Source organism: Trachinotus anak, unplaced genomic scaffold, assembly GCF_046630095.1.
Source record: "Trachinotus anak isolate AG129_WGS33_773 ecotype Australia unplaced genomic scaffold, CSIRO_AGI_Tana_v1 ptg000028l, whole genome shotgun sequence".
NCBI lineage: Eukaryota > Metazoa > Chordata > Actinopteri > Carangiformes > Carangidae > Trachinotus > Trachinotus anak.
Genome location: NW_027273879.1, coordinates 1,165,799 through 1,192,767, shown reverse-complemented (window position 1 = coordinate 1,192,767; position 26,969 = coordinate 1,165,799). Strand labels below are relative to the sequence as shown.

Genomic DNA, 26,969 nt, shown 5'->3' with positions numbered 1-26,969 from the left:
AATTCCAATATGGTGGCCAGCTTGGCAGGTCTACGGTTCCTGTTGATGATATTGTTGTTCTGCGGGATCAGGTGCGGCGCCTGCAGCCAGGAAGCTCCGCCGGTCCTGGGGCTGCGGCTGGAGGACCCGGCGCGTCCGGTGTGCATGAAGAACCGGATCATCTCGGCGCCAGAAGGAGCCACGTTCAAGCTCCGTCTCTTCGGGCTGTATCTGAATGGAAGCTGGCCGCGGGTGGCGTTCGCGGGGGCAGCCGGCGGAGCGGCCGGGGCCGTGGGGGATGCGGCCGACCCGTGCGGGCGGGACTCCAGCCGCAACGAGTCCGCTTTCCAGGTGAAGGGGGGGTTCGTCCCGGATGAGAGGTACAGCGGGCTGATAACGGTGGAGGTCCGGCACAGGAGCATCTCCGCGGGGGCCGCTGAGGGCGAGCAGACCTACCACCACCTGTGCGTGCTGAGCGGGGGGAGGTGGGCATCCGCGGGCCCGGACAGGCTGCGGGTCCACACCGACCCCGGGCTGCCGGCGGACCACGTCCCGCCGTGGGGGCTGGCCGTGCTGACCGTGCTGCTGCTGCTGGGCTGCGGGCTGCTGAGGACGGTGAGCCTGAGCCTGCTGTGGCCGGACCCGGTGGAGCTGTACGTGCTGCACAGCTGCGGGTCCGAGGAGGAGAAGCGGGCCGCCAAACGCCTGGAGCCGATCAGGAGGAGGGGGAACTTCCTGGTGAGTGTGGGCTGCGGGTGGTGGATGAGGTGGAAGTGTTACTCCGCTGCTTTATGCCTCTTTGCCCCTGTCTCCACCCCAGACGTGCTCCCTGCTGTTCCTCTGTGCTGTGGGACACTCGGGCCTGGCTGTGCTCCTGTACCGGGCTCTGGGCTCCATCCTCTCCGCCGTCTTCACCGGCGGCCTCCTCATCTTCTTCCTGGCTGAGCTGGCTCCTCACATCGTGTGCTCCGGGTACGGCTTCCAGCTGGCCCCGGCTCTGACCTGGCTGGCCCAGGTCTGTTTGGTGCTCACCTGCCCCCTGTCCTGCCCCCTGGGGCTGATCCTGGACCTGGCGCTGCGGAGGGACATCAGCACCTGTGGGATCAGGGAGAGGGCGATGGAGATGATCCGCACAAGCGTCAATGATCCTTACAGGTACAGACTTACACTCAGCTGCATGTCCAGTGAGGGGCTGAGGTTTTAGTTACTGAAACTAAACCATCATTGCAACAATAATCCCATAAAACCGCCGGCTCTCCTCAGTTCTCGGTCTCTGTTGCAGGACTCCTTGTTCTTCTTGTCTCTGAAGTCAGTTCTTTGTGACTGTGGCTGAATGTTTGGGTTGGATAAGAATCTAAATATCTAAAGTGCCTAAAGCTTTTCCACAGTGCTGCATGTATTTCACTGTAAGGTGGAGCTGGACATGTTACACTGCACAACCAGTTTCCTCCATCACATTTACTTTTTGACATTTAGAACCAGAAGAATAAAACAGACTCAACACTTTTTACATTTCTCTCAGTTGCTCAGAGACTTTTTGGACTGGAGCAACCAAACTTTTCTATATTAAACTTATGTCTGCCAGCTCATTACCCACGCCACCTAAACATGATTACATCATTCACAATATTTATTTAAATGGAAGAATTCAGATGTTGCAACTGACCCCAACCCTGGGGACGGTCGCAACATATAGAAAATACATTAAATTTCAATAATTAACTTTAGCTTTTTGTCTCAATAAGCATAGTATTCTGAAGATATGTATTGTTTAATTTATTTATCTGTTTTCTAATATTTATCGAAGAGCAGTTGTTGAGTTTTGTTGTGTGTTGAACATACCTTAAGTCAAAATAGGCACAATTTTGCTATGGAACAAAATTAGCTGCATGTTTTGTCTATTTTGAACTAAAAATGTTGAAACAAACTGTCATTTAGTCTCTGTTTTGATTTGGCTGCTTAGCTCAGTTGCAACAGCTTGTTGCAACCGTTCAGACATGACACATCATGTGCTAACACTGACCTTGACGCATGCTAACCCTGTGGTTCAGAAGTCAACAAAACAAGGATTCAAACTAAGTAAGTTTTGATTAATTACTTGATTTGATTACTTTCATATCACGCTAGTATGTTTCTGATTGGAGGACGGCTCGATCGCAACCATCACATGTTGCAACTGTGCCCAGTCTCCCCTGTATTCCTACTTTACCTATATACATGCCTACACTTAAAGTCAAACACATATACGTGTGTACATTTACACTTCTACATTTACACATGTGCAGCCAATGTTTCTATTTATGAAAGAAGAGTTTTCAAACAGTTTTTTGAATCTTAAACAAACATAAGTTTATAATATAATATAATGAGTCACATGACCCAGTTCTCACCTATGAGAGTTTCTGTTTTCATCAGTTTTCTTGTACTGTGCGCTGTTTATTATTTGCAGTTAACAAGATATTAGACATGTATTTTCTTCCACAGCTGTTAACATTCTTACTCTGGTGTGTGTTGTTTGTGCAGTGAGTTTGTGAAGGAGGAGTTCAGCCGCGGGACTCTGCGCATTAAGACGGTGGAGGACATTCTGACCCCCCTGAAGGACTGCTTCATGCTGCCCAGCTCGGCCGTGCTCGACTTCTCCACCATGTCTGAGATCATGCAGAGCGGATACACCAGGGTGCCCATTTATGAGGAGGAGAGGTGGGCACGGCGACAAAAAACTTTGTCATCTTAGACGAACAAAAGCTGCAGTTTGTTGATGAAAATAGTCGATTCAGTCACGGCCGGATTCACCTGTTAGAGATTGGTTGTTGGCTCCCTGTCAACCCCCACTGTACTCGGCAGTTTCACTTTTTCAGCTGGCATCCAGAAACCAACCAGAGCTCTGAAGCTGACACTGATGGTTAATTTATTGATTAGATGACTGACAGATTATTAATTGCCAGCAATTTTGATAATTGATTGATTTTTTAAAATATATATCAAAAATAACAAAAATTTGTTCCACCTCCTCAAATGTGAATGTTTGTTAGTTTCATAGTTTTTAATTCTTGACTGTTGCCCAGACAGAACAAGAAATGTCAGCTTGGGAGACAACAATGGGCATTTTCACCTTTTAGACAGTTTATATGCTGAAAAATGAATCGATTATTAAAAAATAATTATCAGATGTATTGATAATGAGAAAATGATTGGTTACAGCCTTACGGTTGATGGAATAATACTATTTAATGTGTTCAACTTGTGTTACCTCAATGTTAACTAAAACGTTAAGCTCTTCAAACTAAAAGACCAAAAAAGCTCCTTTTCCCTTTAATCTGAAATAATAATAAGGAATTAAAATTATTATTATTATTATTATAATAGAACAACTAATAAAGCTAATAACACGAGAGTTTCTCAGGAATTTGTTTAATCAAAATCTAGTATAAATAATATTTACATTAACACCAAATTACAAACATGTTCTATTAATTTCTTAATCACAAAAATATTGATTATAGACACTGAACAAATCCTCAGCTCTTTTTTCATTTGCAGGTGTTTTCTTAACACATTTAAATGTTTTCAAAGCTGCTGACATTGTCTTGTTTCTGACTTTGTTTTGCTTTAAGTCACAAAGTTTGGGAACCAACATGTCTGTGCACCAGCATCCGTCACCACCGTCAGTGAAATATGAATTTGTCACCATAACAAATATCAGTTCCTGGACACTTACAAAATAAGTAGGTTAAAACTGCAGCTATGAAGCATAAAAACAGAGAAGTTCAGTGTTTGAACTTTTCATAATGACACAAAGAAAGAACCAGCACACACATGGTTTTATTTCCAGTGGACCAGCTTTCTGCTTTCTGCCTCTAAGTGTCCAGTCATCAACATGTGGTCTGGTTTCCAGGTCCAACATAGTGGAAATCCTGTATGTGAAAGATCTGGCTCTGGTGGACCCAGACGACTGCACCCCCATGACAACTATCACCAAGTTCTACAATCACCCGCTGCACTATGTCTTCAATGACACCAAACTGGACGCCATGCTGGAGGAGTTCAAGAAAGGTGAGCTGTGGACACGCTCCTCTGTTGCCGTGGAGTCAGTGAGTCAGAAACCGCGTCAAGTTTTACGTTTTAAAATTTGCAAATTTAATCAGCAGTTCATTGCAGCGTGGGGACAGAAATCTCAGAACCTGGTCAAATAAAACCAAAATGAGGAATTCACTTTCTGTGATTTGACCTCTGACCTTTTCACTTCTATTAGGCAACTCTCACATGGCCATCGTCCAGAAAGTGAACAATGAGGGGGAGGGGGACCCTTTCTACGAGGTGCTGGGATTGGTCACCTTGGAGGACGTCATCGAGGAGATCATCAAGTCAGAGATCCTGGATGAATCTGACGGCTACTGTAAGTCTCTGTAAACGTGCTTATTGCTTCAGCTTCTGAGCTCTTTATATTAAGACTTCTGACCCTTCACCTCCTCCCCCCCATGCAGTGGACAGGAAAGTGAAGCGCCCCCTCCCTCAGCTGGAGATTCCTCTGGAACCTCGCAGCGTCCACGAGGAGTTCTCTCTGTTCAAGCCCCCTGAAGGAGAACCCAAGATCCGCACCTCGCCACAGCTGCTGCTGGCTACACACCGCTTCCTGTCCAGAGGTGTGTACCGGTGTGTGTGTGTGTGTGAATATTTACTTGCATTCCTGTACATATGCGACAAAATGGAAAGATTGAGTAAACTGACTGAGTAAATTAGTCACAGTTTAACACAGCATGTGTAATGATTATGTTACTGTTACATATTATCAAACATCCTCCGTCGTCCCTGTGGATTCTGAGTCTGAGAATGGGTTCAACAAACACACACACACGGAAATCAAACTGCTACTTGAAGTCAACAGTCTGTGTTTGATCCACTGTGTGACTGCCTCTCTGACCTTTGACCCCTGTAGAAGTGGAGCACTTCAGCCCTGGCCGCGTGTCAGAAAGGGTCCTGTTCCACCTGCTCCGTCACCCCAGTGTCAACCAGGAAGTGCACTTCGACCCCAGCAACCGGCTGAGCCCGGGCCACTATCTCTACACCCGCAACCACCCGGTGGATTATTTCATCCTGCTGCTGCAGGTTCGTGCTCACGTTCACACACAGACATCGACAGCTGGAGGAATCAGATATTTCTTTATTTCAGTCTTTAATTTCAGGACAAATCAACTATGATGCATCATTTTGTTTCCAAAAATAACTGATGACATTTAAACAAATATATGCACATAACAGCCAACATAATAAGATCAATAAGATCCCAAACCACACTCACCACATCTGTCATAAGGTTTAAAACCTTATTATGTAGTTATAAGAAATTATATGGACATGGCTTCTTATTAATGTACAGTATTTGTAAAAAAAATTAATTTCTCCTATGAAGACATATTTTTATATTATTATTCTACAACAGCCTCCACTCACAGGTGGAGATGCTGATAAATACGTGAATAATCGCTTAGATCTGCTTACAACTATATTATAATGTGTTATAAACCATTTATTAAATGTTAAAGCTCCATCCAGTCTAAAGGTAGATGTTCATGTGTTTTTTAAAATGTTTTATTATAAAGCAGGTCTAGGTTCTATATTAATACTGTGACAGTCTCAAAGCCTCAGTCAGTCAGTAAATATTCAGTTTGTTCGGTAAAGTTTTATTTCATGACTGAGCTGAGACATGATGAAAACATGAGTGCATCAGCTCATCCTGAGCTCAGTCACTGTGTTTGTTTTCATCATAAACCTGTTGTTACACGACACACTGATCACAGGAGAATCAAGTCCACATTTCTGGATTTAACATGAAGAGGCACCAGGAGAAAAAACTAAAGACTGTGTTGTTTGTTTGTTTGTTGTCAGGGTCGTGTGGAGGTGGAGATTGGAAAAGAGGGGCTGAAGTTTGAGAATGGGGCGTTCACATACTACGGTGTTTCTGCTCTCACGCTGCCATCTTCAGGTGAGTTCAGGAGCTGCAGGAAGAATCCAGCCTCAAACTGATTTTACATTCAGACAATAACAATAATAATAACTTCAATCTTTTCAAAAATCACAAGATTACTGTGCTTTATAAATAAACTGAACTCAGGTGAGATCAGAAAACCAGGTAAAAACCAGCAGAAACAGACAAATCAGAAAATAGAAAACAAAACATTTCCTTAAACCAGGATCTGCTGCAGAAAAATGAGTTTTAAAAGAAGGAAGAGCCTGAAGTCCATTGACAGGTTTTAGACGCATTTATAAACACAGACAGTCGACGTCTCCGTTAGATGGGAGTTTGATTATTAGTAATGTAATTGATGATGTCATCAGCGATGTTTGAGGATGTTGCGTCCATGGGTTTTATTTGGACGTTGACTTTGAGCCGAGTGAGACAATGTTCTTACAGCTGATTAAAACAACTCCTAATGGTCACTTTCATTACTGAGTTACTGAGTACTAATCACTGAGTTTATAAATTGTCGTAAAATAAAAAAAAACAAAACATCTTCAAATGGCTTTTTTCTGTCACACCAGTTATAGCTGTTATAACAACATAAAACAGAAAAGCAGCAAATCCTCACATCTGAAGCTGCAGCCACATAGTTGGTATTGTTTTTCTTTATAAATGACTTAATAACAACAGGACAGTAAACCAGCAGACAGGAAAACTATGAGACTGATGCAAAAAAGAAATAAAAATGAGGATTAAAAACCTAAACAACAAAAAACCCATAAATCTAAAAGATCAGTGTCAAAATTGTGTTTCTCTTCAGATTTTTTTAAAATTCCAAATATGTCCAGTATCTCAGTATCAGTCAGGCTGTAAAATAATAACAAACTGTATTTTATGTTTCCTCTAATGTTTGATTATTTCTGATGCAGTTAATACTTAAAACGTGATTATTTCAAACTAATAATTTCTATTGATTGATAAAGTTTTATTCCACTGTGTTTACAGAATGGGTTCCACATGATGATGAGCAGGCACGTGGTTATAAATAGAAACTTGCAGGATTACAGATATTGTGCTGACGTGTGTGTGTGTGTGTGTGTGTGTGTGTTGTAACAGTGCACCAGTCTCCAGTGTCGACCCAGCGTCACTCTCCCAGGGATCCCTTTGAGTCAGCAGACGCCACCAGCCCGTCCAGCTATTGTCCTGACTACACCGTCCGAGCTCTCACCGACCTGCAGCTCATACGGGTGAGTGCGTCACGCCTGCCAACATAAACATTTATAGTTGGATATAGTTACATGACAAACACGTAACCTAGAAACCGAAGTGGAACAACACATGAAGTGATACAGAACAGACTGAAACAAGTGTGAAACAGGTCGATACAGATAAACAGTTATTAACATTTGCACACTTACACTTACTCTTTTTTTTTGTAATTGTTGTCATTGTCTAATCTGTTCATTCACCACAAGGTTCATAAAACATCAGAAAGTATTAAAAAATACCCACAAACTTTCCCACAATCGAAGGTAACATCTTCAAATTACCTGCATTGTCTGAACAACAGTTAAAAAATAAAGACATTCAAAGGTTCCCTCCAGTCTAAAGGTAGATGTCCATGTGTTTGTGATTATAAAGCAGGTCCAGGTTCTATATTAATACTGTGAAAGTATCAAAGCCTCAGTCCACAGAGAAATGCACACAGCCTGTATTCAGAAACTGAGCCTTAAAACCAGCCGTCAGGACTTCTGGAACTTTGTGATGTCACAACAAAGCAGTCACTGCTCTCAGCCACACCCCAAGCCCCGCCCACCTGGACCCACCATCCAACCTTGCAGGATTTGGTTTCTCTGTTTGCCTGAAATCTGCTATATTTTTATTAGCTCACTTAGAAAACAGTCAGCCAATCAGAAGAGAGATCCTCTCCTCTGATTGGCTGACTGACCTGTTGTTACTAGAGCTGCAGAGAGAAGCCTGAGAGAGGAGATGTAAAACTACACTGAGATGGTTTTTGGTTCTTAAAACCACAGATATGTCTTCCGATGGAGATCAACACTTTAAGAACTGTGTAAAACAGACACCTGAATGTATTCTACAGGTGAATTTCTGACAGGTTGCAGGTATAAATAAAGCAGTGAAGAAGTGTTTCAGTCTGACTTCCTGATTCGTGTGTTGCAGGTGACACGTCTCCAGTATTTGAACGCCCTCATGGCGTCGCGTGTCGGCCAGAGTCCAGATCCTCCTGAGATTAAGATCCTGCCCAACAGTCAGACCAAGCTGCTCAACGACAGAAACACCACACAAGGTAGCTTTGCTCAAAACGCCGTCTGACCCCCGTGGATCTCTGAACTAACACTCACTGCTGATGAGAAATCACTAAAACTCTTGAATACGGTTTTACAAAACGCCTTTGTAGGATTTTTTTTAGGAATGTTCTTTCCTGTTTGCCTTCAGCTGAACTAAACTCTCTCTCTCTCTCTTTTTTCTTCCCTCCTTGCCTCCGTGTCTCCTTCTTCTCTGGCGCGTCCAGAGTTTCCTGTAAACTTTTCATTCTTTGATACCATTGAGAACTACTGTTAGTTTGTTGTTTCTTTGCATGAGGTAAATGAAACACAGCCTCACAGACAGCAGACACAGACTGTACACACACACACACACACCGATATTTTTAACCCTTTACCTTCTGAAATCAACTGTCTCAGTGGATGTTTTTTTATTTTCATGAAACAAATTTTAATTACTTTATTCAGAGTCAGGTGTGTGTGTGTGTGTGTGTGTGTGTGTGTGTGTGTGTGTGTGTGTGTGTGTGTGTGTGTGTGTGTGTGTGTGTGTGTGTGTGTGTGTGAGGCTCTCTAACCTCTGTTTCTTCATCCTGTGTCATCTCCGTCCTCCTGACACCCCCTCACGTAGACACTCACACCTGTTCCCTCATCACCTGCACGTCTGAGCTGGTTCACACAGAAGTTACAGTCGTCATGAATCACATTATAACCACTCGGAGATGAAACGTGTCCTCTGGCGTCCATATTAGAGGTCTACAGCTTTCTGCTCTGACCTCTGACCTCTGACCCGTCCATTTCAGATTTAGTGGATTTGATTATTTGTTTTATGTTTTTACTGACAGGACTGGTCACATGATCACTGACACACTATGAAACAACAATCCCTTAAAATAAACTGCCCTTAATTAATCCTTAGTTTACATCACTCATTCAACACTTTGAGCTAATTAAGTAGATTTTAAAGGGTAAGTTACTTTCCCCTTAATTAACACATTAATTTCACATCCTCTAATTATTGATTTAAGGTTTTGGAGTTTGAAATATTTTCAGGTGCATATTAATTATTTAAATTAAGAGATTTTAAAAATGAAGTATTGGGGTATTTAATAGGTTTACATCAGATTTGAGATCATTCATGGATAAAGTAATGAATTGTTCTACTTTGGGGGGGTTTACTGGGTTATTGTTCATGGAATAAAGGTTATTTAAAGGAGAAAACTCCATTACATTTACAAAATAACATGAAAGGTACACTTTACTTTGCAGTGGTTCTGCCCACATTTGGGTTACATTCGTGGTAACATTCATTACTTAACTACAATTTGTCTTCTTACAGTAAGTTTGGATTTGATTTTTCTAATTAAAGAGCTTTATTGTGGATTATCTGCTAAATTTGGATGGATTCATGCTAGTTGGTCAGTTTGAGTTTTTATTGCTTTTTACTGCTTAAAAAACAATTTAATTGTGCAAATCATCTATTAAGATACTTTAATGTACAATGAATAAATTCCTTAAAATCAATGAGAAATAACTTTATCACATTATTCATGTGTAGATAAACAGGATTTAAGGTAAAAAGATTTTGTAACATAGTGATGTCTGACTTATTGTCTTTAAATTATACCAGTTTAATCAAACATTAGTGCATTTGTGGACTATTTTCAGCGGCGGATTAATCCACATTTGATGCTCCAGTGAGTGTTTGTGGCAGCAGGATGTTGTGTGGGACTCAAACTAAACACAGTGAGACTCTCTGAAGTTTCTCTGAGAGAGAATTAAATGAGTCATCAGATGAATGATGAATCATAACTTCTGGTCAGGACTTTCACAATAAAATCTGAGCAGAAACAGGATGGAAAACGTGACAAGTTTGTGGTTTGCGATTCCCCTCAAAAAGATTTTCATATGATCTTTTACCCAGATCACCCAGCTCTATTTGGATTTTTTTGTACATCACTTTTGTACATCATTCACTGTACATCATACTTATTGTGATATATAAATATTTATATATAAATATATAAATATCACAATAATAAATAAATATCACAATAATATATAAATATCACAACATGTATATCGCTGTATTTGGCCTGGACTATACTGAGTTATTACATTCTGCATATCTGCCAAGCCTACTTCTCAGGCTGTATTTTTGGTCAGTTAAATTCTTAGAAATGTCAGTGAGGTTTTGAATGAGGTTTTCTTACTTCTGTAAGAGAACAGAGACGTTCTTCTTCACCTCTCTATGCCCCGAGAACGACTTCCTCTGGCTTTTCTTCGTCTCTTTTGTGCCATCTTTCTTAGTGAGTGTCGGTCTGCTGCTTCCTCTCTTCATCACCTGAACACTCTGTCTGTCTGTCTGTCTGTCTCTGTGTGTCTGTGTGTGTGTGTCTGTGTGTGTGTGTGTGTCATGACCATTCACTTACCCCACCTCTCCTCTCATTGGTCGGGTTTCGCAGGTGGCAGTAGAGCCCAGGAAAGCTCCACAGAAGAGGAGGCTCATGGGTAGTGCGGTTCTGTCTGCCTGCTGTTGAAAAAACAAAAAACAAACAAAGAAACACCTTCAACCATTTAGAGATTTTGCTTTTATTTTATTTTATCGATGAATCATCTATGGCTGGAACGTAGTTTTTGGACTTGACTGGAGTGAGAGTGATTTTATTTGTCTGGGATGTGGATCCACCGCTCACACGTCTCACCTCCATCCCCATTCCTTCATGTGCTTCCCATTGCGATTATTATTTTATGTTGTTTTATACACTTTGAACGATGTGTATATTATATATATAAATGTATAAATACATTTTATTTTAATTTGGCGGTGCCTTTCTTCCAGGTTTAGCCTTTCATACTAAACTCTGCATTGCCATTCCTCACTTTTGCCTGTCTGGGTGCCAAAGCTACATGTGTGAATGTATGATTCGTTTGTGTGTGTGTGTGTGTGTGTGTGTGTGTGTGTGTGTGTGTGTGTGTGTGTGTGTGTGTGTGGAAGCATCCGTCCGTTTGAGACACTAAAAACGCCAGTGCTGGTCAAAAAGCAGATTTGCACATGAAATTTGTGCACTGTTGATAGTATTAAGCTATTTTACAAGCTGTAAGGTACGTTCGGGTTTTTCACCCTCACGTAACATTTCTGTCAGTGTGAACGGCCAAAAATGATCAATTAATAAACTGTCAATATTCAAGTTAGAAGCAGTGAGTTGCCCAGGATGTAATCCAGACTGAAAACCTCCTCCTTTTTTTTTATTATTGAATCAAATTAACATAAGTTCAAAATGCCCCAAAAATTAGTGGTTAATTAGAGCAGAAATAATTAGTCAATATATTAATCAAACTATTTTCATAATCCATTAATCATTTTAGTTAAAAATGCAAAACTTTCCAGGTTTTAGCTTCTCTGCTTGGAGCATTTGCTGCTTTTCTTTCATTTGTGTGATAATAAATTGACAAAACAAACAGATTTGGAGACGAAACTATTTTTCACATTTTTTTAAGATCAAGTAATTAACGGAGAAAATAATTTGTCTTTAATTGCAGCTCTAGTCGTAAATTTAACATGCATGTGTTGTGTATCAGCTTCATTGCTCAAGTTATTTACAGTGGATTTTACTTTGACTTCCAGTATCTGTCTTTGGAGCTGCAGCACAAACAGAACAACAGGCTGCTCAGAGTGAACAGAGACGACTGGGTCACAGGGCTGGGTATCAAACCTCAGAGTGTATTTGGTCAAACAAAATATGTGACAAGTTTATCAAAGTTGTCACGTTTGTAATTTTGTTCACTGTTGTTTGATGGGACAGTTCCAGACTTCCATCAAAATTTTACCAATTTTAGACTGTATTTGTTCAGGCAGTGTTCCTGTACAGCTTCTTATACATAACACTGGAGAACGTTCGTTAAAAGAAAATAAATTGTTTTGTTTAAAAACATGTTTGTAGAGGTTATTGATTAATTGATTAGCTGATCAACAGAACACCAAATGACATCGGTTTTTATGTTGGATTGATCAGTTTAGTCAGTATGTTTTCACCGTTTTCCAACGTTTTATAGACAAAATGATTTATCAAGACAATAATCAGCAGATTCATTGATAATAATAATAATAATAATAATAATAATAATAAAAGTTAGTTGCACATGTTTATATTCATCAAAGTATGGTGCTGAAAAAAAAAAAAAAAAACATGTTGGGTTTGGTGCTGAAACTCAGGTATTGTATCATCACCAGTACAAAAAATTTCAAATGATACCCAGCCCTGCTGATTAGTCCCATCTGAGTGAGATTACTGCAGTATATTACCAGAAAATTAAACAGTAATTTTGATAATTAACAAATCATTTGTCTGGAAAAATGACAAATTCTCTGATTGTAGCTTCTCACATGTCAGGATTTGTTTGTTTTCACTTATCTCATATGTGACTCATCTTTAGTTTCTGAAGACGTCATCGGGATGCACTGATGAGTCATTTACTTCACCTTTTGTGGCTTAAATGAATCACCAGGTAATCATCTTATAGTTCTCAGTCATATTGGGAGAAATAAAGGAAATATGTTCTATATTTTTGTTCTTGTCAACACCCAAAACCAGCACTGCGTTAGTTTGTCTCTCTGATCCTCATTTCTAAAGAGTCTGTGCAAAAACAATGTTAAAAAATAAATCAATTTTAAAAAATTGCTCAGTATTGATAAAACAAGAAAAGTCAAACCATGCTCATCACAGTAAAAGCAAATCAACAGTAAAATCAAAAACAAAATTAAAATAAATAAATGAGGTTGTAGATACTTAGAACATGTTTGTAGAGACATTCAGTTTTGGTTTGATTATTTTCATGGGATTTGTTGACAAAGAATAATTTATAGAATATCAAGAGTATTTATCAGAGACAGTGTTGAAGGCAAAATGTTTTTCCATCATAAATCATATTTATGTATTTTTTTATCATCATAATTTTTCAACTTGTTTCTTATCCAAAACAGATGTTTTCTGATTTACAGTCCTCGACAAATGACTCATTGTTTATCATCTGAAAAGCAGGACAATTCAAAATTTAAATAATAAGGGAAAATACAAGCAAGATACAGATTTGAACCAGGTATGTGGGCTGCAATATATAGAATAACAGCAGGATTTACATAAATATTTTGAATATTATTTATTCCTCCTTTCCTCTGAAATGCTCAGTTGTTTCTCCCTTGTCTCGTTTTCCTCCGCTGAACAGACGTTTAAGAACCGGTCAGTATTTTACTGCCACTGAACCTGTGAGCGCTGTGACCGACGCCTGCACTGACTCACTGACTCCTTTAAACCCTGGAACTGGAAATCAGATTAACGGTGAACTGGTGCATGTGGTCAGATTCAGCTGTTCCCACCCTGTAGTTAAAGCATCCAGTTATTAACCTTAAAGCACCTTGTTTGTTCTCCTGTGTGTGTTTGAGTTCTGTTCACATTCCTGTGTGTGTGTGTGTGTGTGTGTGTGTGTGTGTGTGTGTGTGTGTGTGTGTGTGTGTGTGTGTGTGTGTGTGTGTGTGTGTGTGTGTGTGTGTGTGTGTGTGTGTGTGTGTGTGTGTGTGTGTGTGTGTGTGTGTGTGTGTGTGTAAACATACAATATTTCACTTGTACATGTCAGCAAGCATCCAGTCGTCGCCACAGCTCCATTAGCCGCACTGTGTGTTGATGACATGCATTTCAAGCTTGTGTCAGTCATTGTTGCATGTGTGTGTAAACATGTGGAATATGTCATTAACGGCCTCTGAAAAAAAAAACCTTTCCTGTGTTTGTACATGAATATGTTAATGATGAGGAGGAAATTAACGAGGCCAACTCTTTTCAACATAGATCAGTGTTTTTGTGGACGGTTTTCTCAAAGGTGTTTTAATGCAACACTCACGTGAAGCGACTCCTGTGACTACACTGTAAAAAAAAGTGCACTCTGAAGTTTAAGGTGAGGGGCATCCTCGAAAAGAACTAGTTTGTGTCCTCTAAATATGGCAAACACATAAATGTTTCCTGGAAGGAATTTGTTGTATTTAAATTGCACTTAGTCAAAAGTTTATTAATTAGTTAAATTAATTAACAGCTATTTTTATAGTAAAGTAATTGTTTAATTTTTTTTTAAAGCTAAAATGCCAAATATCTGCTGGTTCCAGTCTTTGACATGTGAGAATCTGCTGCCTAATAAACTGGTAAACTGAATTCTTATTTATAGCACTTTTCAAAATAATGTTACATCATGTTTCTCCAGGCAATAAAAGTCAGATAAATGAAGCAAAATCAAACTAACTACTAAAACAGAGCAACACAAAAAGGAATCAACAAATATAAAGTAAAAAAATTAAACAAGGAGATATGTGTATAAAAAAAATTCAGTGGGGTCCAATCGTCATGATGCTGAGTTTTGTTTAAACGTGTTTTGAATTCAGTACCGCTCTGATTTTCGTCTCCATAGCAACCAGATTACCAAAGATTCAGCACCAATAATAGAAACAGCAGCAGATGCTCATGGGTATTGTAGTATTTCACACTGTCCATCAATCTAGATCTCGTAGAAAAACTGAGGATACTGGTAAAAGAAAAATTTGAATGAACGAGGGAAAATACTGAAGGAAGCAGAAACTCCTCCCACTTCACAGCTCTACTGGTCCCGGTGAAGCCACCAGGACGTATCCCTCCGCCACAAGCAAACTGGGAATTTCAAACTAAAAAAAAAAAAAAGATTCAACTCTTATTCACCTTAGTTGAATTTCAAAAAGCAAGTTTGTCCACAGTCTCATTTTTTTTACAGTGTAGTCACAGCACAAAGGGGGGGTTTCCTCACAGCTGGGGTGGAGAGCTGGAAAGATTTCACTCCCTTCACTTGTGAGTGTTGTGTTCAGATAACCTGCAAGCAGCAGCGGAGTCGACTCTGCACCAGATGTGTTACATTTCCACCTTTTCTTTTGATTCCATGTGTGTTTGATTCGTTCACTGGCATCGCTCGTTTTGCCATATTCCATGAGATTTTGGTTGTTTTTTTTTCCACTGTTGTGATTCTGAGTAAATATTTTTCCGCTGTTTTTCTTTGTTTTGTTGTAATAAGTTTTTATGGTATCACAAGACTGAATGTAAAAAAGATCATCATTACTTTGTGCTACTTATACTGATCGAGAGAAGGGTTGGGGGGTGGGTGGGGGGTGGGGTTGAAGAGAGCTGTGTATTAATATATTAGATAGAATATAATTGGAGGACATAGTTTATTGGAAAGCGAGTCTCACTTTTCAGGAACAACACTGTTACCACAGGAGATAATGAGAACTCAACAGGTTCCTCTGTCACGTTTGTAGAGAATCTCTTTTTTGTTTTGTTTTTTTGGGAATGCTGCTGGTTTCAGGTGCATTGAGACTCCACTGCATTTAACACTTTCAGTAAGTTTCTTAGGTAATAAACTCGATCCTGTTCTAAATGTGTTGCTGTCGTTTGCCTTTTCTGTTCCCCACACAGACACGTTTCCCCTTAAATGTGACAAGCATCTTCACCTTCAGTGACTCGGTATCGGAAAGTGATGAGATGGACTAGAGCTAGCTGGTTAGCATGCTAATGTCAGTAGAAAATAAGAAATGAGTTAACACAGGCGTTGTTTTCCACCTCTGGAGGCAGCTGTTGGTGAGTTAAATAATGAAGTTTGATGCTGAACTCGCAGTGTTTCTTCCAGACTGGTAAGTAAACAGCTGCTAATGCTAACGTTAGCTACATAGCCATAGCAAAAACTTGCAAACAGCTCCTTTAAAAATGTGTATTTTGTCTTGATTTCAGAACAAATCCAGAGATCCATAAATCCAAACTGCTGCTCAGACACTAAAAGCACATGGGGCGAGACCCGGGATGGTTGTAACAACACGTATCTCACAACACCTTGAAAGTTTTGGAAAATGGATATAAATTCACACGGGTTGTGTTGTGTTGGAGAACACAGTCTGTAACAGCACAACTGAAAGTCTTCACAACATTCAAGCCTTTCTCTCTTTAATTGCGAGCTTCTGTAAAGCCTGATAAATTCTTACTGTTGGAACAGTGCCTGACCTTCATCTGTGTCTCAAACTATGCCATGTTGGGTCCTTGAATTTGACAGAATTGGCCTTTGAAAGTCCTTGAATTTGATATTTAAAAAGGTGTAGGTCTCACTCCCTCGTAGAGGTTTTAAAAGGTGTTAAATCCTTTACACTGTCATAACTGTGGAAGGGAAACAAAGCAGTTAGGTTGTGGGTGAATAAAACTTCTGACAACTTTCATGTTAAGTGCTAATTATATTTTCACAGAAAACAGAGCACAAATAATGAGCGCAACCATCAAACCTATATATAAAAACTTTCCATTACCACATGAACATAACCTGTTAAAGGTGAGAATCTGCCTTTCAAGAGCCACAAAACAGAGACAGTGGTTTTTCTGTGTACTAGTGAGCAGCTCACAACAAGCAGACTACATGGTCGACCACACACACACACACACACACACACACACACACACACACACACACAGCTGTGAGTTAAAAGCAGATAGTTCACACCAGTGGTTTCTGACCTCTTGTCTTCCGTGTCCCAGAGGTTGAATGTAAATCAGCATTTTACGAGAGTATTTCCATGTTATGTAACTTCATACTTCCACTGCTCATATTTTATCTTTTACTTCACTCAGCTCATCTTTGAGCTTTGAGCGAATGTTTGTGGAAAATCTGAAGAAACTCCCTCAGTTACTGAGACGTTGAGTTCACAGACAACCTGGAAACAAAGCATCGGGTCGTGGCTGTCCACAACTACAAAAGCAAAATGTAACATACACAGTAATATCAGCCCAAAAACATAATCTATAAAAGCAAATACTACTTAATTCTGTACATCTTGTATTTTCACTTTTGATACGTTAAGTAAATTTAGTCAATAATACTTAGAATACACACTTTATTTAAGTAAGGTTTGAGTGCTGGTATTGTCAAAGTGTGTGATATTGCCGTTTTTGCTTAAGTTAATGACTTTAGTAGTATGCGGATTCAGATTCATAATAAACATAAATCAATAAATTACGATGCATCATCATCATCATCATCATCATGATGTTAAGATAATACTTGATTCCCAGGTGGAAATTCACAAGCTACCCAGCAATAAAGAAATTAAAATGAGCTCCACCTTTACCAGCTGCAACGTTAAAGTGACACTGATGCATCAGTAATTTTAATCCCACAGCGATCATTCTGCATAATGAGCGCTTTTATTTTGTTACTATAAACCTGCAGGTTTTGGCAGCAGAAACAAATGATTCCTGATCGGGTAACTTCGCATCAATTCTGCAGTGTTGCATGAAATAAAATAAGGCAACTATTTTTTATATCAAGTTAAAAAGGTGATGATGTCAGTGTTGCATTTTGTTTCCGCTGTGATTTAGTGGCCAAAAAAAAGTGTCATTGTCATTGTTATCACAGTTTTCAGATCCTCTGATAATGTTTGTTTAATTTATTAGAAGAAGGAACACCTGAAACACAGAGCCACAAACAAACACACACACACACACACACACTGTGCAAATTAGCTCAGATGATTGCACTTCCAGGTTTGACATAAGCCACAATTAAATTTTTTTTTTTAAACTGAAGTGGTCACTTCAGTTTTTAATATGCAGTGGTAACTTGTTCCAGTTTCTTGCACCACAGAAGCCGAGGTTTAGATCCAATTAAATGAGTTTTGTTTTGGCCATATGAAGAGAGAACTTAATTTATTCTCCTCCTTATACATTGCAAAAATAATTGAGTCATCAGAGAATACATGTTCAGAACAAGCTGATCTCAAACCATTTACATACAGTACAACAGAAACAAAAGGTGACCCAGACCACAGCCCTTTTATTTTAAATCTGGTTCCAAGATGGTTAAAAAAAAAAAAAAAAACAACTCCAACATGTAACATCTCATCTGTGAGCCGGACAACAAGTGCTTTGTTTAAAGGTTCATCTACCGTCTAAGATGTAGAAACTTTTGATGGATCGAGATGGACTGAGAGTGCCAACCATTGGGGGAAGAAAAGCTTATCGCAGGTGTAAAGACTGACGAGTATATTTCCCGAAGACACTGGTTGCATGAGTTCATGTGTACCACTTCCTGCCACAGGACTGCAACACACAAACACACACATACACACACACTCTCTTTTCCTTATGTCTATAGTATTTATTTGTAGTATTCATTTGTCTGTCACTGTTTCCTGTACTGGAAATTACACCGTAAAGTCCCCTGCCATTGTGGTTTTTAAGATGCAGAGGGTGAAGTAGGGACGTTATTATAACACCCCAGCATCAATTTTCCCAAGAAATTACATCATATTGAGCCCTGTAGCACTTAAAAAAAAGGTGTTAGAACCCAATGAGTTTTCCATTGAGTTTAAAGTTGTAATGATTCCATTTTGATCATTGGCAGTTTGGTCATGTGTAAAAGTGAAAAAGACAGAAGGTGAGAGCTTCTGTCACAGTACGGGGCTGCGGCTACTTCCTGAATCAGGACGTATGAGTGCAAACTCAGGACTCACAAAGAATCAGTGCTGAAGATACAGTATGTCCATCAGACCTCACAAGCCTGACTGAGCCGCTGTGAGGAGGGAAATGATCAAATATGACGCCTGAACGTTTGACAGCACAGACAGGTGCTTTATGAGCAAACCGACTTTTCATTTAAACCATAGACTGTGAAAGTGCTGGTTTCTGTTTTCTTAACCTCAAGACCTAAAGAGGTTCTCCTGGTTAACCCTGAGCTAGTGATCTGTGTCACGTCACCCTACCCATGTTGGTAGTAACACGCCGACTCATAATGTCCCCTGAGGAGATCCTGAAGGAAGAACCAGCTGTTCCAGGATCGTGCAAACACACTGAGATCACTTCACAGTAAACCCAAAACTAACCGCCACTTACACAATGAGATTTAGGTAACAAATGGTCTAACTGTTCACATTAGCTCCATTATCAGGTCAAAGTTGATGTTGAAGTGTGGTTGTCAGTCCCAGAAGGTCCCAGACAGAAGCTGTGGGAGGGGGCCGCGTCCTGTTCTTTCATGGAGTTGGGGAGATTAACCAGATGAACAACCTGTTAGCCCACATCCTTTATATTTTCATTTTGCCAAACCAAAAATGACTTTTTGGATGAAGCGTTAATCTCACCATTGCGCCTCTTGTCCAAGTGCGTGTTTTTTAGTGCGAAATCGTCACCTCACTGTGGCGCACCAAACCACAGGTTATGACACAGAGGGCTCCATTTTTGCTTTATTGTTGAAAGCAGTTTATTCCAGTTTCAGAGGAGGAAAGACTTGATGAAAACTAACTTGTTGGGTCGGCAAATGTGGTTAATCTGGTAAATTTCCCCACTTCTGTTAAACAGCCACATCCTGGAGTGGTTCTATGGGATCTCCTGATTAGTACATGTTAGCATGCTAACACGCTAAACTAAGGTGAAGAACAGGCTAAATATTACTTCTGCTAAACATTAGCATGTTAGCATTTAGCTCAAAGCACCGCCTTACAGCCTCACAGAGCCGCGAACATGGCTGCTTTTGTGTCAAGGAAACTCCCTTAAATTCCATCGCGTTAAGGCGGAGGCACAGACCTCTCAGAAGTCGGACAGATAAAATCAAAACTATCTAAATGACCAGATACCACTAGATGTAAACAGGAAAATATATTAACGGTTTTCGTTAACTTCAACTTACAGGATGTAGCACTTGTTAGATAATATGCACTTGAGCATAATAATAATAATAATAATAATAATAGTAATAATAATAGTAAGATAAATAAAGAGAGAGAGCAGAAGGAAGGGACCACCATGGAATGATTATAATTATTATCATCATTACTGTTGCTACCAACAGTGGGGGTGGCGGGGTGTGTGTGGGGGGGGTTGGTGTCCATTGTAACTGCCACTGTCGAATAAAATAAAATCTGCTGGCGACAGTTGTCATGTCAGCTAAAAATGACCCGCCTGATTTCATCTACTTCTGTGTTGAATTAAAGATGCATGGTTTCAAAAATTACTGAATTTCTTCGGTAAAAATCTGATGTGTGGCATGTCAGGGCGGAGTCTTGGCATAAAAGTTGACAAAAAATGTCACAGACACACTGATCCCTCACATTGTGTATAACCTTCATTATCCAGAAATGACTGGTGCCAGGTTTGGTTTTGACAGTTTACATTTGCATGGGTAAAAGTAGGTCATGACAGTTTCTGATGATCACCACAGAAGATGCATGTGTAAAGCAACAACAACAAGGAAGCTGAGAGGCGGTGCTGCTGCTCATAAGAGACGTCTGTGACTGAACAGCTCAGTCAACCTGCACACAAGTGGAGGAGCTCGGACGAAAGGAAACAGACGAACCACTGACAAAGAAAGAATCACTCAACTCTTATCATTAATCTGAATTTAGCAGTTTACATCAAGACAATGTGCGACTTTGATTTGTCTCAAGCTCTGGACGGGTAAGTTTAACAAAGTCTACAATGTTCTCTTTGTGCCTCACATTACAGTACTTTTGTATTTTTAAATTTATCTTAACGCTGCCTTCACTTACTGTCAGAATATATCAATGTCACAGGTTAAAAACCTCTTTAAAAAGTGGGATTTCAGGTCATACTCGGTGTGTTAGGGGAGTGTAGAGCATGACATATGTGTTGAGGAAGAGGATTTTTTCAAGAGTTTACATTATATGCTGAGTAACCTGCTCCAAAAAGGGAACGGCGTCCAGCCTGTCTGACGTGTTTCACTTCTGCACCAACAAAGAAACGTTTATTAAAAATGTGTTGTTTATAGGGGTTTGTCATTTAATACAAATAAAATTCAAGCGTCTATAAACAGCCTGCAAATGTCACTTCCAAGTCTTACAACTGATAATTAGAAATCTTTCTTTGTCATGTTTCAGCCCACTGGGACCGGACAATACTGAATGTGAATCGCGCTGCTTTGAAATGACGGTAAGAGGAATTATTATGAGGATGTGGAAGTCCTAATTTACTTTGGGGCTTTCACGTTTATCCGTATCATCACTCTCACTTGACAGACGTGTTTCATTCTCACATATTTTGTCACTTTCAGATGTTCTTACTTGATATTATGAAGAATATAGTGTAACTGGGGTATTAAAGGTCCCATATTTTACACTTTTACACTGTTTTATTTTAAGTGATGATATTCATATGAAGATATATTTGTGTTTTTAAGAACCAAAAACCATCTCAGTGTAGTTTTACATCTCCTCTCTCAGGCTTCTCTCTGGAGCTCTAGTAACAACAGGTCAGTCAGCCAATCAGAAGAGAGGATCCGAGCCTCTCTTCTGCCTGCCTTGACTGCCTTGATGTCAATACAGATGCACAAGGTTTGATTAGGTTGAGGTTGAGGTACGCAAACAGCTCAGCTAGGGTTAGGAAGGATGATATTTTGGACTAAAATTACTCGGTTTGGGGAACTTTGTTATCATGGTCCGAGTAGTAACCACTCAGAGATTAGGTAACTGTGGAGAGCACAGCTAAGAGAAACCAATGCTGACTGTCAGCAGGAAACAAAAAGTACTACCATCTTCATTTTGTTGACTGACCACAGAAACCTCCTCCCTCTGTGAACCTCATGGCCCCACAACTATCTAAGAAAGTCACATTACTGACTTCCTTTGTGCAACATGTGTTTGCATTGAAGTGACAAAGGAGCAAAGGAGGAAATGTCAGAATTTGGCACAGATCTGTGTCCTCCTGTTTCTTATCTACAGGCAATATCTGTTTCTTTTAATCACGACCACTATTGTTCCCCAACCAAGTAATCATTATTCAACCACGGTGCCGAAAGGTCTCCTGACCTTAATGAAGAAAACACCTGTCGCTGTGGAAGGGAATCACACTGGTTTCTTTGTCTGGGTTCATCAGAAGGGCACAAAAATAAAAATTAAAGACATTAATTAAAAAAAAAAAAAAATCTGTTGTGTTTCAGTCTTCAACTAATGTTGAGATTCACTGAAAGTCCTCCGCACATCCTCAGGAACAAAATCATCTTTACATTAAGACGTCTAATTATTACAATCATTGTGGAGAAATGTTCTGTAGTAATTAGTCAAGGGGGCTCACTGATGTGTCTTTTTCCTTTTATTTTTGCGATACATTCCTGAGTCATCACCACAAACTTTGGCACTGTCACTTCTGAGGGGAAGCACCTGCTGAGGATCTGATGTGCGGTTTCTGTGCTGTGTGTGTCTGTGTGTGTCTGTGTGTATGTAGGACATGAAGGATGAGATCATCAAACTTGATGTGGGACTGGACCTGGTGGTTTCCCATAACCCGAGGACCATGAAGAGTGTAGCTACTGTGCTGCTTGCAGTGAACAGAATGAAAAAGCCCCCAACTCGCAGTCCCTGGGAGCTGAGTGACAATGAGCTCTGCGCAGTGATCATGGACAGTCTGCTGGACGGTGGGTGATGACAGATACATGTTGATGCTTCACATTATCATTATTATTATTATTATCATCATTATTATTATTACTTTATTTATATAGAAGCTTTACAAAGTGTTTCGATAAGTGAAGCAAAAGCAATAATGGGCAAAAGGCTCAGAAGGCAACATAAAAAAACAGCCCTTTGATCCGACCCACAGCAGTGTCTCTGAAATAACGCCCCTATAGCAGACAGAGTGGACTTTGGTTGTCATGGTTACTATAATAAAGACACGGACTGTACCAACAGTGGCATACCCACCTTTGTCACCGTGGTTACTGTAATAACGGTCATGGCTTGGTCAGGTTTAGTAAAAGATGGTGATTTCGGTTAAAGTAATTGCTTCCTCAACATTAGACAATTTTTGTTGTCATGGTTACAATAATAACAACGAAACAACATAAACTGCTACTGTCACATGGGAATCGAACACCGCTCTCCTGGTTCATATTCATCCATCCACCCCAACCTCCTCCTGACGTGGACTTTGTCGCTCTATAAACTACGTCACCGCACTTTTCCCTTTGCTCCTGTCATCGTTACTACGACCACTAGATGTCGCCTAGCAACAGAACCTGACTCTGGGTCATAGTGACCTGCTGACAGACGACCTGTGACCTCTTTTTTTTTCTTTTTCTAACATCTACTTCGTCCTCTCCACAGAAACAATTGTGAAGACGGTTGCAGACGTTTCCACAGGAAAGGAAAGGATCATCTTCCAACGTACCAGCAGCTGGGAGTGCACGCTGTGCGACAGCTCGCAGAAAGCTATCATCTGCAAGTCGGAAGAGTTAAAACTGCAGGCCGCCACGCTGAAAGGAGGATACGGCGATCGCAAAGGTACGAGGATCATCTACTCAAAGACTCTACTGCAATACTGTAAATCTGAGTACTTGAGTATTTTCACTTTGTTATTTAACACTTCTGCTGCACTGTATTTTAAAGTAAAATATAGTTTTGTCCAATAAACAGCTTCAGTTACTTATTATATTAAGAATTTACATTAAAAAAAAATACAAGATTATAAACTTCAACATATAGTTAAATATGAACCCAGCAGTGGCGTAAACTAACAAACTGCACAGTTTGACAGTAGAAATATAATAATGCAATGTCTTTAAAGTAACATCAAATCCTGTATTTCTGTTTGTTCCCTTCACATTAGTGAATTTTAAACTGGTGAACTACGTCTCTACTGGTCCTTGTCGACCCAACGGTCAGACTGTTGTTCTGTCAATCAAAAATCACAACTTGTACATTGCCTGCAATATGGAAGGCAACCGTGCTCAGCTGAATCTGGAGGTAACACTTCTATCAACTTTGAGTTTCTATCTAATATTTTGTCATAATTTTAAGTGTCTATCTTAAAATTTTATCCCACAATTTAGTTTTTACAAAGGTTTGAATTTTTATCTTATGATTTGGATTTCCTAAAGATCCCTAAGATTTAAGAAGTCATTTGTAACCCTTCATCCTTTTTTCTCTATTTACCTCCAAACATAAAATAATTAACATGCGACGTTTCCTCTGTATCTCTCTGGTGGCAGGAATGCAGTGAGGAGAATTTGAGGAGGATCAGCAATGACGGAAACATGGACCGTTTCCTCTTCCAAGTGGGAACCACAGGAGTGAATGTGACCACGTTCGAGTCCGTTAAATACCGCGGCTGGTTCATCAGCACTTCCTCTGAGGACGATAACCAGCCTGTGGAGATGTGTAAGGTGGACGCTCACCAACGCGTCACCGCCTTCAGGATGAACTACTAAAAAAAAAAAATAAAAATGCTTTGATTGGCTGAATGAGCTGTGCACAGTTGAATGTATCCAGAATTATGCTGAGGGTATTTTTTTAAATACTGTCATTATACCTGACCACTAGATGGAGCAATCGCCCGCAGTATGAAAATGCTCTTCACTTAGAGGCAGAGATTAATAATTCTGTATAACCCACTAAAAAGACTGGAACTTTATGTTCCTTTATTCACTGGTAAATGCTGTGAAATGTGTATCTTCTTTGCTGGAGAATGTAACAGGATATTCCTCAAAACTACTAATATTTTTTGTTATTATAACCCGTTAAATTTCATTCATTATTGATTATTTTTGTTATAGCAAATATGCTACTTTCATTTTAAGTGTTTTGCATGTAAAACATTACAGTGTTGGGCTGATGGGCCTGATTCTATGGAAAAAGCATAATTGTTTTAGTTTTTTTATGTATCCAATAAACCTGTTGAAAACTGTGCATCTTTTCCGTGCCTCGATTTTAGTGGCTGTAAAACACTAACGTGACCAGACCAAGATTTGTACGACACTTGACCACCATGCAGATGAGATACAGGAGGGACACATCAGAAAATACTCAATTTTAGCTTTGAGTACTATGATAAAAATACTGCATGTGCTACTGTGATGTTGAATTTTATACAATATATTTATGAAAAACAAGGTTGAAAAACAACTTTGTGTTGTTACTACAAACACATTGTCCAGATGTAATTAAATTTATGATTTCACTGTAGTTTCTGTGAAGTTCAGTCCCATTGAACCAAACGCCTGCCACACTGACCCTGAACCTTTACAACAAGCCTGTTTCAATTTCCCTTTAAAGCTAATGAAGCCCTTCTCATCTGAGAGGTGACTTGTTATTGATTGGTCTCAGAGGACATATGGCAAGACACTAATACAAGACGGACAAGAGTCGCCATATTAAAACAGTCCATGTGCGAGAGGCGTACATCAAATTCAGTCACGCTTTTCCAAAATAAATAAATTGTTTATGTCGGAGTTGGTGCTGCGGATATAAGGCTGCTCACTGTTACCTTTAACACTGTGTGGGGGTTGTATGTCTGCTCTATTCTGCACTGAGGCTCATGAGGACGGACATTTGGTTTCCCTATATGAATCTCAATTAGGGCTGCACAATGAATTGAAATTGCATTATTTAATTAATTGAAATGAAGCATTGTGGTGTCACAGAGATGCTCTGACCTACAAATCATATTCTCCAGATGTAAAAGGAACAAGTTTGTTTGGTACAAGACCCCAAAATATATGCAAAGAGTTCAGCACCATCCACAACTAAAAGGTACAGTGTACAGAAACACAGGCTTTCATGCAGCCAGGCCTCCTCTCCTCTCTTAAAGGTAATTAAATGATCAATAAGCAGGAGTTCAGACATGGATTCTATCAAGACAACAACCATAAACCCACGTTTAAAAGAAATTAATCTCTGGTGATCAGTTAAATCACATGCACCAGCTAACAGAAAACCTCCAACACAACCTCAGACCACAGGGGGGATGTGCTTGAATTCAAATGTATGGATCACACCGGGCATCGGCAACAAGACACGTGTCGAACAACCGAGAAATTAGCTCAACTGCAGCAGGAATTTGATTTATTGTTTGTAATAATAGCAAAGCAAATGAAAACACACAGATTAAGCAACATGATATCGACTACAGCATCATTTTTCTGTGTCAAGTAATCAACACACAGAAAACCTTGAGGTGAGGTGTGAAGCTGCAACAATCATTATTTATGATTACTATTCATTTATGATATTTACACTCTGACAGTTATCGTCTTTAATATGTGATTTTAGTGAATAAAATGTTAGAAACTAGTGAAACACGTCTGTAATTATTCCCTAAAGCCCAAACTCACATATTCTGACTTCATGTTTTAATCACCAACAGTCAAAAATACAAGAATTGTTCAATCTAATGTCACAGAAAATTGAGAAACTCAAGCATTCACATCTGAATTTTTGCTTTAAAAAATTACATAAAACAATCAATTATTTAAAAAAAAAAACTATATTATTATAGTTATTCGACAAATTGATTTAATAATAATCAATTATTTCAGTTCTGGGGCAAAATTAGTAGGGGACCACTAACAACTTTTTGCCCCAGGGGCCCCCAGGAGGAAAACCCAGCCATGCAGAAGCCATAAGTGCCAATAATTCATGTTGATCACAAACTGAAGCGGAACAACAACAACAACAACAACAGCAACAACAGCAACAACAGCAACAACAGCAGCAGGAGGTAACAACAGTGCACCCACAGCTCACAGCACCGGAAACACAACCTGACCAGCAACATGAACACAGCAGCAGGTTCTCACCGCATCACGGCGGGTCGAGGTCCGGCGGTCATCCCCTGTCCTGCAGCCTGTGAACCGGCACCGGGAACTGCACCGTCTGCTCACCGGTGTGAGCCAGATCATCTTAATGTCCGCGCCGTAACACC

The 26,969-nt window shown here is 39.9% G+C and overlaps 2 protein-coding genes and 1 long non-coding RNA gene across 5 annotated transcripts; 2 read left to right on the top strand and 1 right to left on the bottom strand.

The window, feature by feature from the left end:
• On the top strand, positions 1-13,811 carry LOC139611898 (metal transporter CNNM3). 3 transcript variants are annotated; one of them, XR_011686377.1, is made up of 12 exons: positions 1-717; positions 800-1,134; positions 2,503-2,679; positions 3,875-4,032; positions 4,232-4,375; positions 4,464-4,622; positions 4,916-5,085; positions 5,866-5,962; positions 7,055-7,185; positions 8,120-8,246; positions 10,686-13,320; positions 13,447-13,811. XR_011686377.1 is itself a non-coding variant. In XM_071466926.1 (12 exons), the coding sequence occupies exons 1-11, from the start codon at positions 10-12 to the stop codon at positions 8,519-8,521; spliced, it is 2,256 nt and encodes a 751-aa protein (XP_071323027.1). In that variant the 5' UTR covers positions 1-9; the 3' UTR covers positions 8,522-8,542; positions 10,686-13,811. The 3 variants fall into 3 exon arrangements, 2 of the variants coding, with proteins under 2 accessions (XP_071323027.1, XP_071323026.1); XM_071466926.1 differs by adding an exon at positions 8,472-8,542 and having other exon boundaries at positions 10,686-13,811; XM_071466925.1 differs by having other exon boundaries at positions 10,686-13,811.
• On the bottom strand, positions 7,064-26,969 carry LOC139611901 (uncharacterized). Its single transcript, XR_011686378.1, has 4 exons — positions 26,845-26,969; positions 10,653-10,753; positions 8,799-8,889; positions 7,064-7,200 (listed from the first exon to the last, which is right to left on the bottom strand). It is a non-coding gene; the product is annotated as an uncharacterized lncRNA (long non-coding RNA).
• il1b (interleukin 1, beta) lies at positions 20,491-24,955 on the top strand. Its single transcript, XM_071466773.1, has 6 exons — positions 20,491-20,714; positions 21,155-21,206; positions 22,497-22,686; positions 23,375-23,551; positions 23,877-24,013; positions 24,259-24,955. The coding sequence occupies exons 1-6, from the start codon at positions 20,680-20,682 to the stop codon at positions 24,475-24,477; spliced, it is 810 nt and encodes a 269-aa protein (XP_071322874.1). The 5' UTR covers positions 20,491-20,679; the 3' UTR covers positions 24,478-24,955.

What these genes read in the sequence shown, in the direction of transcription:
- LOC139611898 (XM_071466925.1), top strand. Translation starts at nt 10, where the DNA reads ATGGTGGCCAGCTTGGCAGGTCTACGGTTCCTGTTGATGATATTGTTG. An exon ending in ACACCGCTTCCTGTCCAGAG is followed by an intron (nt 4,623 to 4,915) that starts GTGTGTACCGGT and finishes TGACCCCTGTAG; the next exon opens with AAGTGGAGCACTTCAGCCCT. An exon ending in CCGACCTGCAGCTCATACGG is followed by an intron (nt 7,186 to 8,119) that starts GTGAGTGCGTCA and finishes CGTGTGTTGCAG; the next exon opens with GTGACACGTCTCCAGTATTT.
- il1b (XM_071466773.1), top strand. Translation starts at nt 20,680, where the DNA reads ATGTGCGACTTTGATTTGTCTCAAGCTCTGGACGG. An exon ending in CATGGACAGTCTGCTGGACG is followed by an intron (nt 22,687 to 23,374) that starts GTGGGTGATGAC and finishes TCCTCTCCACAG; the next exon opens with AAACAATTGTGAAGACGGTT. An exon ending in AGGATACGGCGATCGCAAAG is followed by an intron (nt 23,552 to 23,876) that starts GTACGAGGATCA and finishes CCTTCACATTAG; the next exon opens with TGAATTTTAAACTGGTGAAC.